This window comes from Cervus elaphus, chromosome 16 (assembly GCF_910594005.1).
Source record: "Cervus elaphus chromosome 16, mCerEla1.1, whole genome shotgun sequence".
In the NCBI taxonomy this organism is placed as follows: Eukaryota; Metazoa; Chordata; class Mammalia; order Artiodactyla; family Cervidae; genus Cervus; species Cervus elaphus.
The window spans coordinates 13,626,971-13,643,071 of NC_057830.1; the positions used below are offsets into that span (position 1 = coordinate 13,626,971).

Below are 16,101 nucleotides of genomic sequence, written 5' to 3' on the forward strand. Positions count from 1 at the left end.
ATTATCGTACCCATGTTTTTGAGGAGGAAAGCTAATATGTGATAGAACCCTTGTTTAGAACCAGGGCTCTGATCCCAGAGTCCATGACCTTTGGCTTTACACCTAAGGCTTTGTTTACATGCTGTCCATCTTACCCCATATCTCTTCCTGAGAGGAAGGAAGCTACAGGGACCAGCCATTCTTCCAGAGTCTTTATTACTGAAAGGAATCTTAGGGATTATTTTTCTAATCCCCTGTTTTTGTTCAGGCTGAAAGGAGAGAGGTCAAAGGACCATTAGGGAAACCAGTCTGTGTAAAGCCAGGTCTCTGGCCGCCTGGCACTGCATTTCTGGTTCCGGGTTTAACTAGACCAGTGCAGTCCCTGTGGCTGCTCTCGACCTTTCGCCAGCAGGCATTCTGCACAGAGAGCTGTTTTGAATACACTCAGTCTCACTGTTGGTGGTGATCTTCTTTGCATCTGTAGATACTTTGCATCTGTAGATACTTTGAATATATGGACAGATCTTATGAAAACTTGCAAATGAATAGCTTTCATAAAAATGCTACTAAGTTGCTATTTAAAAAGCCATGTATAAATTCTCTTTAAAGGGAAAATAAAAAGCCTTAAATTAAATGGTTTGTGGGCTGATTTTTATGTTGCAATTATCTTTAAATCCTCAAATTCTCAGGCTTTCCTTGTCAGTTCTGTACTTCACTTTTATCTGTATTCTTTCCTGGCTTAAAAAAACCAATCCTGTCTCCATAGGACAGAGTGATTACTGGAGATAACTTGGGCCGAGAGAAGAGGAAGCTATTACTTCCCTGTAGCCTCTCGACCTTCCCAAATCTTGGTATTTGCATGGGTCCTGTTAAAATGGGCCTTATAATAAGGATCAATTTGAAATAATAGTTGTGAGAAGACCTTGAAGTGTGAAGCAAGTGTAAGTTATCTTTATCTGCACAAGAATTTTGCCCACGATCCTGATCATCGCCACTCAGTGCCTCTTAGCCCAGGTTGTTTCTATGGGATGTTTCAAGGGCTAGAGGTTGAAGGGCTAAGGTTGAAGTGGCATAGCACATCTCCGACAGCTGAGAGAGAGAAGGTTGCCCTTGTGGGCCTGTGTTCATCACACATTCAGGGAACTCCAAGCACAGGGTGGCTGAAGTGAAAGGAGGTTTAGAAACTCAGAAAGGTGAGAGCGACTGTTGGAAAGACATAAAGATAAGACCCTGGAAGGGTTTGTGCTAGGCAGTACAAGTTTGGGCTTGGTTTTATAGGTGGTGGGGAACCAATTAGAGGGAGGTGGCAATATCTGAAGGTACACATTTTAGGAAGATTATCCAGGCCCTCTGGTAGAGGCTGTTTTGGTCAGGCAGGTCTGATGGGGACATGAAACAAAATGTAGGGAGACCAGTTTCACTGAATTAATGAAGGAAAAATTGATGCCTTTCCCCGCCCTTTCTGTACCCCACACCCTCCACACCCTTCCCCCTGGGCTCAACGCATACTCGTTTTTGGCTGTCACATCCTCCAGGACTTTGCCTTGGCATTTTCTCAGATGACAAATCCTTTATCTGGAGGTTGGTTCGTTTTCCCTACCGGCTGCTACATGATCACGCTCTTTCACTGATCGTGGAGAAATGCTTTGCTGACAGCTGTCGGAATGAAGCTCTGCACAGCCACTGTTGGCTCTTGAGCAGCGTGGGCCCCCTGGGTTTGTGGAGAATCAAGTCCTCCTTGGAGGTTGTATTTCTCCGGAGCTTTCAGACAGGGAAAGAAATTGCTAGCTGCTTCTCGGGCCCTAGGAGAGAGCGCAGCACATCTGGTTAGGTGGGATGTTGACTCCTGTGGGTGTATATCCTTTGTGTTCTCAGGCGAATATTGAAACTCTTCGGGAGAACCTTTATTTTCAGTCCAAAGAGACTCTCTCAGTGATGCTGGAAGCCCTCTTGGAGCGCACGGAGGACTTCACTGATTGTGCCTACACCAGCCACGAGCACAGGGAACGCATCCTGGAACTGTCAGCTCAGGCGAGGACGGAATTGCAGCAGTTAATTTCTGTGTGGATTCAAGCTGTAAGCACTTTGTTTCATCAAAGTAAAGCCTCTGTGACCGCTTTGCCTGAGAGGTCTGAGAGTTATGCAGGTTACCGTAATCATCAGGGGTGTGAATGTGATCCAGAAAGGGACAAGGGTACCTCAACCCTTTTCTGCCTCCTGCTTGACCAGAGTATCCTTGACATCTCTCAGCCTGTGTTTCTCACCCTCACCAGTCTGGATTCTGAGTCACCATCACTAGTTCACCCTGTTGTCCCCTCTCGTCCACCAAAATCACCTCTGGAAAATCCCTCCCAAAGTGCTTCTTCAGAGTAAAGATCAGAGTAGTTGGCCCCTACCTAGAGGTTCTTGGGACCTGAGTCTTACTGCCGGATCCTTTCAGATGTGCACAGTTCTTAATTCTGAGGACACCTGATTAACAGACACAAGGATTTGGAAAACTCATTGAGGTTCAGATGCAGTGAAGACAAGGGTAGATCCAGCTGGCAGGCGAAAGATTTTTCACCCTCGCACAGATTCCTGGTCTCAGATTGGTGGGCAGCCACTTAAAAAGCTGTAATAGGTTGCTGATGTGCTTTAAACATGGAAGTTATGTGGGCAACAGTGGCAAAGACCGACAGAGTGGTGTAATACAAGGAAGTATGCATCCAGCCTCTTACAGAGGGTGGGTTACATATGTGAAAGATAGCGCCCTGACACATGCCTCTGGCACCTTTATTTATTGCCTAAACCTAGGCTATGTTGAGAATGCATTTAACATGATTTACAGCATACAAATCTGGAAATCATGGACATAAGCTTAGGCAGTAAAGATGAAGAGAGAAGGTGCCTGAGGACCCAGCAGTCTGCTTCCTTGTGAAGAAATGGGTTTATGAATGAAGAGTAGGATAAATCAGTGATTTCCCTCAGGATTTCTTGGCATCACAACATTGCAAATGCTCACATTAACAAGGAAACTTAACTCAGGTAGAATGATGTCAGGGATAAAAGCAGTATTTTGTGTTCAGCTTGACTTGAATTATCTATGTGGTATCTAATCTGAAGTGGAGATTGCTTCAGAGTTAAATTTTAAGCCCAACATGCAACATAGAGAGTTTCTGTGAGGAAACACTCTTTGCAGTGGGAGTCCGGTTCTATCAGTACTGAAATTTGCAGGTATCACCTTTCACATGCTTCACAGCACTTGGATCTCTGATTCTGCATATCAGATGTATTGTTCATTCATTTACCCTTTTCAGCAGTTATTGCTCAGTGCCTTTTATATTCCAGGCATCAGAAATCTAAAGATGAATTAAATAAAATCTTTGACTGCAAGAATTTTGCAATGTAGAAAAATGTGAGTATGTGAGGAAATGCTGAAAATGTGAGGTACGAGACAAGTCCAAAAAACTTTGTCCCAAGAGAAGGGACAGATCATATGTTGAGAGTGTTTGGAGAAGGGTGAGTTTACATTTAGCAAGAGGAATCTAGAAGCTTCATGAAGAGATTGACATTTAGCTGGGGTTTATTCATTTAAAGAATTGAATACCTGCTACCTTGCATTTGCTATGCCAGGTATAATGCACTATCGGTGAACAAAATATGTGTGATCCCAGCCTTCACAGAGCTTATCAAAGCCTAGTGAGCAAAATAAACTTTAAACAAAAAAATAAAATAAAAGCTATATATGTAGTTGCAAATTAAGATGATTACTTTGAGAAAAGGTTAGAGAGGGTAAGAAGAGGGTCTATTCTAGATTGTGTTATCAAAGGCCTTTCTGAGAAATAGAAATTTCTGTAAGGATTTGAAGATTGAATAGGGTTTTAATTTTTGATGAGGTTAAGAATGAAGAGATGAGCATTCAATGCAGAAGATAAAACAGATTAGTTTTATTCATGATAAATTTATTAAAGAAAAATAGATTTTAAAAATTCCCCTATTTAAAAGTTAGAGTTGAAAAATGTAACTAAATATTCTCTTTGCCACTTTAACATAAACAGGTGAATTTTTAAAATATACTTTTCATATAGTTCACAGAATGATATTAAAATGTTATTGTTATTTGTAGTTAGAGTACAATTGGAATTGCTAGATGAAAAAGATAACTCTTCACATGTACTCTTAAATTTTTTTAGCAAAGCAGGAAAACAAAAAGCATCACTGAAGAACTGGAACTCACTATATTGAAAATCAGTCACAGTCTCAATGAACTTAAGAAAGAGGTGAGTATAGTTGGAACTCTAGCCTCTTTTAGTTCTTTGCAAGTTATCATGTTGTACGGTATATACAAAATGCCTTAGAATTAGTATGTTCCTGTGCCCAGCGAATGTTATTTAAAAGTTTTTCTTTGCTCTAGTTATTTTGAAGCGATTATTTTATTGGTGTCATCATCCTCAAAAATTGTACACAAATGTTTATAACAACCCCAAATTGGAAACCATCTAAATTTCCATCAACAAGGAAATTTATAAATGAATTTTGGTGTAACTATGTAGCTATGCCAAATACTATTCAGCAGTGAAGGAACACTATTGATATGAGTAATAATATGGATGAATTGCTTAAATGTAACGCTGAGTGAAAGAAGTCAGACACAAAGTGTGTGTGTGTGTGTGTGTGTGTGTGTGTGATTCTATTTAGAAAAAAATTTTTTAAAAGGCCAGATCCATTTACAGTGACAGAAACCAGATCAGTGACTGCCTGGGGTCATATGTAGAGGGAATATTTACTACAGAGGGGCTTGGGAGAACTTTTCGGGGTAATGGAAATGTCATAAATATTGATTATGGTGGTAGTTACTTGGGTGTAAATATCAAAACTCATCAAACTGTACCCTTGGTACATTTTGTTATATGTAAATTGTACCTTAATAAAGTTGATTTTTAAAAATATTGTTTTGATTAAGAAGATATCCCTGTTCCCTGAATGAAAACTTAATCGTTTAATGGTTACTTTTAGGTAACTGAAAGTCACCTTAAGTCAGGAATTTGTGAACTACAGCCAGGCTGTTTTTATAAATGAAGTTTTGAGGGACATAGTTCTGCCCATTTGAGTTGGGTAGTTGTGACTGGGTGGCCTCTAAAGTCTAATTATTTACTCTCCGGCCCTCTACAGAAAATGTTCACCAATCCCTGCTTTAGGTCATAAGACACAATCTCAGTTAAAAATGAGAATCTTCATTCCAATATATTCATCAGTATTTTGATTCATTCAGTTGTATGACTTCCCTTCTGTTCCCCACTCCTCTGTCCCGCACCCCCAGGGCTTCTGGGGGAGGTGTGATCTCTTGTCTCTTTCAGGCCCTTCATCCCCTATTATCTAGCTTCTGTTCCAGATCTTTGCCAGGCGCTGGCACTGGGAGAGAAGGGAGGATGTAGAGAGGCAGAAAGTTCTCAGTGACCAGTGCCCTTGTGAGCTGCCCTGGGCTCAGAAGGTGTTTAAAGCTGACTTTCTCTGTCATGAATCCCCGAGTGTGCTCTTGAGAGGCCCTGCTGCTGCCTCCCCCGACCAGCCCCTGACTTTGTAACCCCCCTGCCCCCTTGTTCCCCTGCTGTGTGTGTGCCTGGAGGGAAACTTGCTGTGAGGGAGCCAGTGCTCCAAACAGATATTCCTTGCAAAAATGTTCCTTCTCAGTTACCTCTAATTTGATAGTTTTTAAGAGAGTCAAGGGCTCAAAAGAAGGGAGTTGGTTTGGCGGAGTTTCATATATAAATTATATGGTGATGTTTCATTGACTTCTGTTGAAGCATTCATTTTAACATCCTGTTAAACATAGAAGGATATGGTCTTCTGTGGTTTAAAACAAGCCTACTCATTTTTTTCCAGCCTATTCAACTAAACTATTGTTAAGACTGTGACTATCAGTAGAGTGTAAAATTTTTTGGTGATAGACCAAGTGGCGTTCTATAAACTTCATTTTCCTTACTTCCAAAATGGGTATAAGGATTAGGGAAATAATGTCTATAAATGTGTATAATATCTGCTTTCAGTACAGAGCTTGCACAGAGCAGGAACTTCATGTTTATTCACCTTTCTTCCCTTGGGGTTTGTAAGTTGTCTCTAGAATCATTTATAAGGTTTGCGTGACCTTGAACAAGTCACTCAGTCTTTAGGGACGTGTTTCATAGTCTGTAAGATAAAGGGTTGGCAGTAGCTATTTTCTAGGGCCCTGATGGTTAAACAAAATCTTTTGAATTCTTACGTGTGTTTAATTTCCAAAGGAAAATGCATTTTAATGTCTTTGTTTCTGACTGTAATTATTCTCACTTGAGTTCATGAGTGCGGACTACCCTATTGTTAATTTTGTACAGAGCCCTGTAATCTGAATTGACATTGGATTACTTCCAGGAAAAAAAGAATCACTTTGTACAAATAGGCTTAATTAAAAATCAGATTAAAAATGATCTGTTTCTAGTGAGCCCAAAATAACCTGTCATAACTTTTTTTTTTTTAAGACAAAATGAGAAGAAAAGATTTTGGAGTTGATTGTACACAGAAATATTCAGTGAGAGTGAACCATGTTTAAAATCCATTCCACCTAAAGTTAAATAAAGCCTTGAGGTTTTCATTATTATTTTATCCCTCATTTCTCCTATGACCCAAGAGTTAGAGCATAAAGTTCTGGATGGCAATATAGATAAACTGTGAGCTCCCTGAGGGAAGATGTTGCGTCTTACTTGTCACGTACGTCCGGCCTTTAGGCTAGTGCCTGTCCTGACGTAGGTGTTTAATAAAATTGGTTGAATACATATTTGACTGTATCTCACAATATTACTTTCCCAAATATCTGTTTAAAAACACATTAATGATCATGAACTGCCATTTGATTTTCCTCTTAATGTACAGAATACCATTCTGTTCATAGTATTCTGTTTTCACTAACTTTAAAAGTAGCAGAAGCATGGTTGAGGTAAGAGAGAAGCCATGTGGGAAAGAGCTGGTTGATAATAGGATGAAAAGAGGTCCAGGCTACTCTGCTGGGGGGACCAGTTCATCTTCTGCAGACAGGATTACTGCCAGCACCAGGGGACTCAAAGAGTCGGTCTCCTTCCTGCCCTTGGGAGAAGTTGCAAGCTCCCAGGGCTTTGCAGTTCTACTGTTCCCACAGGAAACGTTATACTTTTCCCCTCAGCAGATCAGGTGGGAGTGATCTGAGGTTGCTGCTCTTTAGTTTTTAAAGTACTCCTGAGGTTTTTCATCACAAAACCTTGTTGTTTGTTGTCTTTGTTTCACCCCCCACATCTGCAGCTTCATAGTACAGCAGCTCAGCTGGCAGCAGATCTGTTAAAATACCATGCTGATCATGTGGTTCTAAAAGCATTAAAACTTACTGGAGTAGAAGGAAATTTAGAAGGTTTGGCTGAATATGCCTGCAAACTCTCTGAACAGAAAGAGCGGCTTGTTGAGGTGAGTAATAGGTTGCTTGTTAAAGAAAAGTTAGTTTAATGAAAGCTGTACTGTCGTCAGGGAATATTAACACAAATACAGTTTTTGGCTTACACATAAGAGGATTTTCTCTCTTGCCTTTGGAATTTTAAAAATATTGTATTTTTCTGTTTTGCTCTTACAAGTTTGGCCTGTAAAAACAATAAAAAGTGCTAGAACCCACAAGGGCACTTCTTTTTTAAAAAAAATTTTATTGGAAGATAATTGCTTTATAGTATTGCACAAATGCACTTAATCTTCTTCCTTATTCCATCAGAGAGGTTAAATCTTGGAGTAGAGCAGTGGAGATATATTATATGACCTTGTTTGTATTTGAATCTTTTTGAGTCTCAAGAGAAAAAAGACACATTCAAATTAGGTTAATTTTAAGAGGGTTTAATAAAGGAGCTGTTTACAGTTGCATGGGTGGGGTGTGGGGGAACCCTGAGAGTACAGGAACTGGGGTTAGTGCTAGCAGAGCTGATTCTGCTCTTAGGACCAAACTAACACGGGGAGTGAGTGGTTTTGGAAATTGGAAGGACATGGAGTCCTTCAAGAACCTGGAGAAGTTGTGGTTTTAGGACTAAAGACAGAGACAGCTCCAGGCAACCTCCAGGGAAAGAGCGTGAGAATAAAGACCCTTACCCTCCTCATTCCTGCTGTTCTGTTGCTGGAGCTTCCACAGCCAAACACAGCTGTGGACCCCACAGGTCAGTCTCCAAGGAAGGAAGAAGAATGGACATGGAAGGACAAAGAAAACATTCGATACAGTATTTGTTCTCTGAATCTCTCCTGCCCAAATCTTTGTTATGTGTTATTGGTGCTTTACTTGCCCCTTTTGTTATAATTCCAATTATTGATTGATACTGTAAGACTTCTCCTACTGAGAATGTCAGATATCTGCTAGTAAAGAAAATGTATATTAGCCCATGTACATGTGAAGAACATATACAAACACACACACAAATACATATATGTATGAAGTATGTGCTAGCCAACGTGTACATTAGTGCACAGATATGAACCACCTAGCTGTCTTCACGTTATCTGTTAATATTACCCTGCTCACTGAATCTCACATACTAATGATTAAAAGGAACTTTCAGATGAATTAAACTAGCTTCTTCTCCTTTATTTGTTAACATCTGAAGACAACTAGGGAGCATTCTTTTTATTTATTTATTTTTTATTGAAGGATAATTGCTTTATTATAATGTGTTGGTTTCTGGTGTACATCAACATGAGTCAGCCATAGGTATTCCCCTTCCTTCTGAACCTCCGTCCCACCTCCCATTCCATCCTACCCCTCTAAGTTGCCACAGAGTACCAGTTTGAGTTACTAGAGAGCATTCTTAAAATCACTGTAAATACATCTCCTTTTAAAAATAGATTTGATGCTGTTTTGTTTATAAACCAAGTATTATGACCATAGGCAAATTTGCTAATTGTAGGAATCCTGCAGCAAGTCTTTTTAAAACGTGAAAAAAAATTTTTTTCCTAATTTTCTGTTTTAAGCCTCAAGATTATTTTTTTCCAGAGTTCAAAATGGATGCATTTTGTTTTCTATGAATTATATCACAAAAAAGTAGATTTTAAAATTTTTGGATACTGACACAAATATTCTAAGAACTAGAAACACAGGCTACTACTATCAGTAAGGGGTTCAGATAGAAAAAAGTTCTAAATTGCTTTATTGCAAAGTCCTAGGTCTTCACATAGTAGCCAGAAACACTGATGCAGTCTCTCAATGTTGGTTACTACTACTAGTTAAACTTTTCATGCTTTTTCACTTAGGTAGAATGTTTTCCAAAGAGGCTCCTCAAACCTCACAAATAGGCTTTTATAGGGCAGCCCCATCTTTCTTCTGGAAGAACTGGAACATGCTGTAAAGCTTGCCAAGTTGTGTCCAGCTCTTTGCAACCTCATGGACTGCAGCACACCAGGCTTTCCTGTCCTCCACTACCTCCTGGAGTTTGCTCAAACTCGTGTCCATTGAGTTGGTGACGTCATCCAGCCATCTCATTCTCTGTCTCTTTTAGATAAAGCTCATAAGCGTTAAATGCACTGGACTCTGGGGTGATTTTATGGGTGGAAATCATATTGTTTATTCCAAACAACCTGCCTTTATTTCCCCCTGTGCCATTCCTTTGTTTTTGTTGTTCTCTTAAGTTTTGCCAGGAATTTTATGGCTCTAACTTTGAGGCAGTTTGTAGTGCTTGACATCAGTAGTGGGTCGGGGTAATATATAGTCATGTTTCTCATCTTGTGTATAACCTTGTTATAGTCCTTCTGAATTCTGGTGTGGAATAAAATTGACTTTTTTCTTAAAGAAGGGAATTTACTTCTATAGTGAACTGTAAGGATGGAATCATGCCCTTTTATTAGAATTGGATTAACAACCACTGGGCACCACAGTTAGAAGACTGCTGTAGTTCACACATAAACTTAGTAAATCATAGAAAATAGACTGAAATTGAGCAAAATGCCAAGTTGCTGGATCTGCACGAGGGACAGAATTAGATTTCTTCCATTAGTGTTGCTCTGTCTCCAAGGTGAGAATGATATGGTGAGAATGAGAAGGATTTTTAAAATGTGTTGTATAACTCTAATTAAACTGCTCATGTATTAATGAGTGACTTATTCAGAACAGGTGAGGTGGGATAAATGATGGAAAAAGAAAGACATTCTTTGAAAGGAAAATCATCTATAGTATTGACTATACTCTTGAGAGTCCCTTAGACAGCAAGGAGCTCAAACCAGTCAATCCTAAAGGAAATCAACCTTGAATATTCACTGGAAGGACTGATGCTAAAGCTGAAGCTCCAATCCTTTGGCCACCTGATGCGAAGAGCCAACTTATTGGAAAAGACCCTGATGCTGGGAAAGGTTGAAGGCAGGAGGAGAAGGGGACGACAGAGGATGAGATCTGTTTTGGATAGCATCACTGACTCAATGGACATGAGTTTGAGCGGACTCTGGGAGACGGTGAAGGACAGAGAAGCCTGGCATGCTGCAGTCCATGGGGCCACAAGGAGTCAGATACAACTGAGCGACTGAACAACAACAACAAATATATGATTTCTTGATTCCTTCTGCATATGGTTGTAATCAAATTCCACTTTGCCTATTTCACATACAAAATGATCCTGGTAATTGGACTGGGAAGAGAATTTCAATTGGCTTTGACAGGTTGAAGTAATTTTCAACATGGTTTTGAGATAGTGGTTTTGCTTAGCTAATACATGTTTTTCAATATTGTCAATTGAGACAGAAACCCCAAACATTAGAAAACTGCATACTGGCTATTTTGTGCCAGGAAGGCACTTTGACTTTAGTGTACAATGTTAAGATCATGAATTTTGCTAAGTACAATTGCAAACACATGTTCTATTGCAAGGCAGGCAATGAAGAGCAAATTAAAGAATAAATAATACAAATGGATTTCACTAAGAAAAACTGAATAACACCAAGGGTGTTTTTAAAAATTACAAAATTGTGCAACTACCGTAACTAGTTTTTGCATTGCTTAATATATTAATGAGTCATATTGGTTGTGCTATTTCTTTCTACAATAATTGAGATTAAATCAGGGAAGCTTGTAATTTACAAATTCAGTCTTCTTTTTGTTAGTGAAGGCATTTTAAATGCATGAGGAACTAATTTTAGGATGATTGAAATTTTAATTTAATTATTAAAAGTGGTCTTTTCTGAGATTTTATTTTGGTCAGATCAGAATACTGCAGATTTTAAATGAAGACTGGGGTAGACCAGTCCAGACTGGTTTAGACCAGAATACACTGATTCAGACTGGATCAGATTGGTCTAGACCAGCATAGACTGGTCTAAACACGAATACACCAGTTCAGACAGAAATAGACTGGATCAGGTCAGTTCAGACTGTTAAGCCTCAAGATTTTCAATAATTTTTGCTGATACAGACTCTTTATTCATTATATCAGTCTGCCTAATCCAGAGTTCTTTCCCGTAAAAGGTGCGCTAATTGACAGAAGTTTTGTTTGTTATCAGAAAGAATGTGTATCTTGTAACTGACATAGTTTAGCTGAGAGATCTTGGGTTAGTCCTTCTCTGAACCACATTTCTTCACACATAAAGTATGTGGGCACGACAAAATCTTTCAGGGTTCCTCCTGGTTCTTTTTTTCTTGGCCGTGCCGTGTGGCATGTGGTATGTTAGTGTCCTCACCAGAGATTGAACCTGTGCCCTCTGCATTGGTGGCATGGAGTGTTAACCACTGGGCCACCAGGGAAGTCTCAGGATTTCTCCTGGCTCTTATATTTTGTGACCACCTTGCAGTGTTCAGGTGGGAAGTAGAAACAATAGTTTATATGTTCAACCTTTATTTGTTCCAGTTTTGCTCCTAGAGAGTCTGTTTGGAACCAGTATAGTCTAATAATCTTCTCATTAATGTACAAATTTATTTTTTAGGTTTTAATGTTTTATTTTCTTATAATTTTATTTGTATTTATGTATTTTGGCTGTTCTGGGTTTTCATTGCTGCACGTGAGCTTTTCTCTAGTTGTGGTGTGCAAGCTTTTCATTTCCGTGGCTTCTCTTACTGCAGAGCCAGGCTCTAGGGCGCATGGACTTCGGTAATTACAGTACGTGGGCTCAGTAGTTGTGGCTCCCGGGTTCTAGAGCACAGGCCCAATGTTTCTGGTGCACAGGCTTAGTTGCTCCGCAGCATGCAGGATCTTCCCGGATCAGGGATTAAACCCGTGTCTCCTGCATTGGCAGATGGATTTGTTACCACTGAGCCACCAGGGAAAATTAATTTTCTTTATTAACTATAAAATGATGCTATGTATTGTGAAGAAGGAGAAAGCTGAACTATAAAAATGTTTTCTTGTAGACCTGTCGATTGTTGAGACATGTATCTGGGACAGAACCTCTTGAAATAACCTGTCTACATGCAGAGGAGACATTTCAGGTGACTGGCCAGCAGGTATGATGAACAGCAGATCGTTCCTTCTATATTATGTTTTATCTGAGTGTCATAGCAAATTGTGCACAAGGAAGACACACACAGTTCTGTACAGCTACAGGCCAAATCTACTGAGAGAAATGAAGGTAATGGAATTTGTGTTGATAATGTGTCAGAACATTCCACTGGATTATCTGGTCATCTGCCAAACTAGAGATTGGCTCATTTAACTGATGCTGTAGATTGTACCTATTTAAATGAAAAGCTGTTTACAGTGTAGGTTGTTATGACATGTTTGCAAACTTAAGTTATCATTATGTAACAAGCCATAAAAATACTCACGTTTCGACCCAACTATTCCTAAAGACATAAGGAGATTAAAGAAAAGTAAAAACATTTGTTACATTGCTTATAATAAGATTCAAATAACAATCTTAAATTAGGCAAATAGTATAGTATATTATGACATTAGAATAATAATTATAACTAGAATTAGCAGCATCAAAAGGTGTTTTATTAAAATGTTTGGTGACAAAAGCAGGATACAAATTTGTTTATATGCTATAATTGCTACATATAAAATGTACATATATATGAAAATGACCATAGGATTGTGCAGAAATGAATATTCTACTTGTTAGGGAGAATTGTGAGTTATTTTTTTCTGAATTCTCTGTAATGGTACTGTGTTTTCATAATTTTTTAAAGCATTTTAAAGATGGATATCCCATTTTAAAATGTCTCTGTCAAGGGAAAATCTGAGGGACAGACCTCCTTTTTTAGGTCTAAGCTCTAACATACAATTTACCAAGTGTTCTTATTTCATTTATCATGACCGTCAAAAGGACTTGCTCCTTTTTTTGCATTATTGGGTGACAGATGTTGAGCCCCTGGATTGATAGTTGAGAACAGAAAAAGCATCTTAGTATGTGCTGTCTCTCAGAGCCATGCTGGATGGATGTTTGTGCTCCCCTGTAGAGGACAGTGTCAAAGGCTTGGAAGCAGAAACGATATGAGTGACCATCCACAGTGACCACCTGCTGAGCATTTTGTTAAAACCAGAGAATCTCTCTTTGTTGGGGGAGACCAAGATGTCAGATTTACTTGTCCATTTGGGAGTCACACTGCTTGCTTTGGCTGTAAATGTATTTCAGTAGAGCTGCAGTTCGGATCTCCTGTGATGTACAGCCAGCACTTGTAGTCCTCAGTCTCTACCAGCTCCATGGTTGTAATTCTCTGCTTACTGTTTCCGAGGCAGCAGGGATATTAGGAAAAGCTTATCTTCTTTCCCAGGAAGGTGATAGATAGAGGCTGTTGCCAATTTCTACAACTTGAAAGGCTTTTTCTATTCCCTTAGCCCCAGCTTTGATTCCTGGTCTTATCTATCTCTCAAAGGGGTAATTTAAGAAAATAGAGCACACCTCTAGGATAATTTATATAATTTCTGGCCATCTCTGCTTTGGCAGTGTCAGTTTTATATTTCTTCTACAGTGTCCCGTCACACCCAAGGCACAGCTGGACAGTCGGCGTACTGTACAGTGGTCCCGTTGAGAAGCCCTCACCGCTGTGTCTAGCTTCTTGTCCGCTGGCGGCCATGTACCTACCTTCCCTGAAGATGGGGACCTTGTTCTCCTCATAAAGCTGCCACCTGCTTGTCAAGCCTGTGCCTGTGGGACTGTGCCCACCCAGGAGGAGCACCTAGGTCTAATTCTCTCGCAGGCAGCCCTGACCATATCGGTTTCCTTTTTTTAACTGGAGTATAGTTGATTTACTATGTTGTGTTGGTTATTAGTGTACGGCAGAGTGGTCCAGTTTTATGTCTTTGTCTTTTTCCTATTCTTTTCCATTATATATCAGTTTCTGAAAGCTCTTCAGGGACTCCCTGGCTCCCTCAGAGTAAAGCCTATCCTACTGTGTGCATTTCTGCATCACAAAATCATTGGCAACCTTCCTTTTCCCCATGTTAGTCCAGGCACGCTGGCCTGCTTGGCTGTTAGAATGTATAGAAATGTGTCACCTCAGATGCCTTGCCCAGGCTTCCTTGTGATTCCCTCACCTTTTTCACTTCTTCATGTACATGCCACCTTTGCCAGTGACCACCTAGCTTAAAATACTGGTACTACCTAATACCTTCCATCCTCCTTGCCCTTTGTTTTTATACTTATTTATCATCTTTGAAGGTATTTCATGATTTCCTTACAACTTTTTAATCATCTGTCTCCCCATATTATAATATGAGCCCCATGAGAGAGGAACATTGATCTGTTTCATTCACAACTGTTTTCGCAACACCTGGAACATGGGTACAGTGCCCATGAAGAGCCATGTATAAGTTACTTGATATCTTTGAGTCTCACTTTCTCCAGCTGTAAAATCAGAATAATGCTTACCTGAAAAGGATAATATTTTGTTTCTGTGTTGGAGGATTAATACTAAGGTATATCAAGCACAGTACCTCAAGGGTGTATCTACCATGTACTCGTAGGTATATGCATATGTTACTACTACTACCATTACCATCATCATCACTGCCAGTGCTAACACCAGTTCTGTTACCATTACTGCTACTTCACTGCGACCAGCACCAGACTGACACCAACATTGCTGGTGTCATCACTGCCATCATCGCTACTGCTACCATCTCTCGACTACAGCATCCCTTCTGCAGTGTACAGTATGCTTTGTAGTCTAACTCTGAATTATGCTGTGGAAATAACTTTATTTCCTTGAATATTTATTTCAAGGAATATTTATTTCCTTGAATAAAGATAATTGCTCACAGAATAAAGGCTTGTATACAATAATGCCTACTATTTATCTGTAGATAAGATTGTAAGAAACAGTTTTATTCTGCTGTGTATGTCTGTATTGCCCAATGTGTGGAACGTATTGACTTATATGTGGAAGTTGCTTTGTATTAATAGTTGTGTCACTGAGTTGATTTTAAGTTTGTTTTCCAGCATGATTCTGAGAGGTAAGATTTTGAAGTTTAAACCTGTGTATTGTTTCTTCAGATAATTTCTGCTGCTGAAACTTTGACATTGCATCCATCTAGTAAAATTGCTAAAGAAAATCTAGATGTATTCTGTGAAGCCTGGGAATGCCAAATTAGTGATATGTCAATATTGCTGAGAGAAATCAATGATGTGTTTGAAGGAAGACGAGGTGAGAAACTGTCCATATATTGAAATATATTCATATTTTAATGTGACTGTTAATTTTTTAATGTCAAAAACATCAGATGCCAAAAGAATAACTTTTATAACCCAACTGGATTATTTTTATAATAAAGTATTACACAAAAAATAGTAAAAATATTACTTGCCCTTCAATGTAGTATCAAAGCAGTAAAATTTGTTGTACAACAGTATAGGGGATTCTTTTGAATTAATATTAACATTCTAGCTTTCTTACTGATATTAAGTCATTTTTATATTTCTTATAAATTGTTTTTTAGTTTTAGTGCAAAAGCTCTTCTGTAGTACAGTAATTCTCTGATATAATTCTACTAACTTCATAATGAAATGAATGTAGTTATTTGATTTTCAAATTGCTTTCCTTCCACTTGGATGGAATCTCTTTCCTTGATGACTACATAATCTTGGAATATTTCATTTGATGGGTAAGTTCACTGGTATTTCTACAACGTGTAGAATAGCACCATACAATGTACAGAGGCATCATTTTTACTCTTTATTTTAGTATCAACTTGGATTTTT

General features: G+C 39.1%; 1 protein-coding gene across 1 annotated transcript in view; it reads left to right on the forward strand.

The window, feature by feature from the left end:
* Positions 1–16,101, forward strand: part of CTNNAL1 (catenin alpha like 1) — a 53,834-nt gene that overhangs the window by 23,753 nt on the left and 13,980 nt on the right. The window contains exons 7-11 of the mRNA XM_043927709.1: positions 1,855–2,055; positions 4,152–4,238; positions 7,264–7,422; positions 12,311–12,403; positions 15,397–15,547. Coding sequence (XP_043783644.1) covers positions 1,855–2,055; positions 4,152–4,238; positions 7,264–7,422; positions 12,311–12,403; positions 15,397–15,547 — 691 coding nt within the window. The remainder of the gene's footprint in view (positions 1–1,854; positions 2,056–4,151; positions 4,239–7,263; positions 7,423–12,310; positions 12,404–15,396; positions 15,548–16,101) is intronic.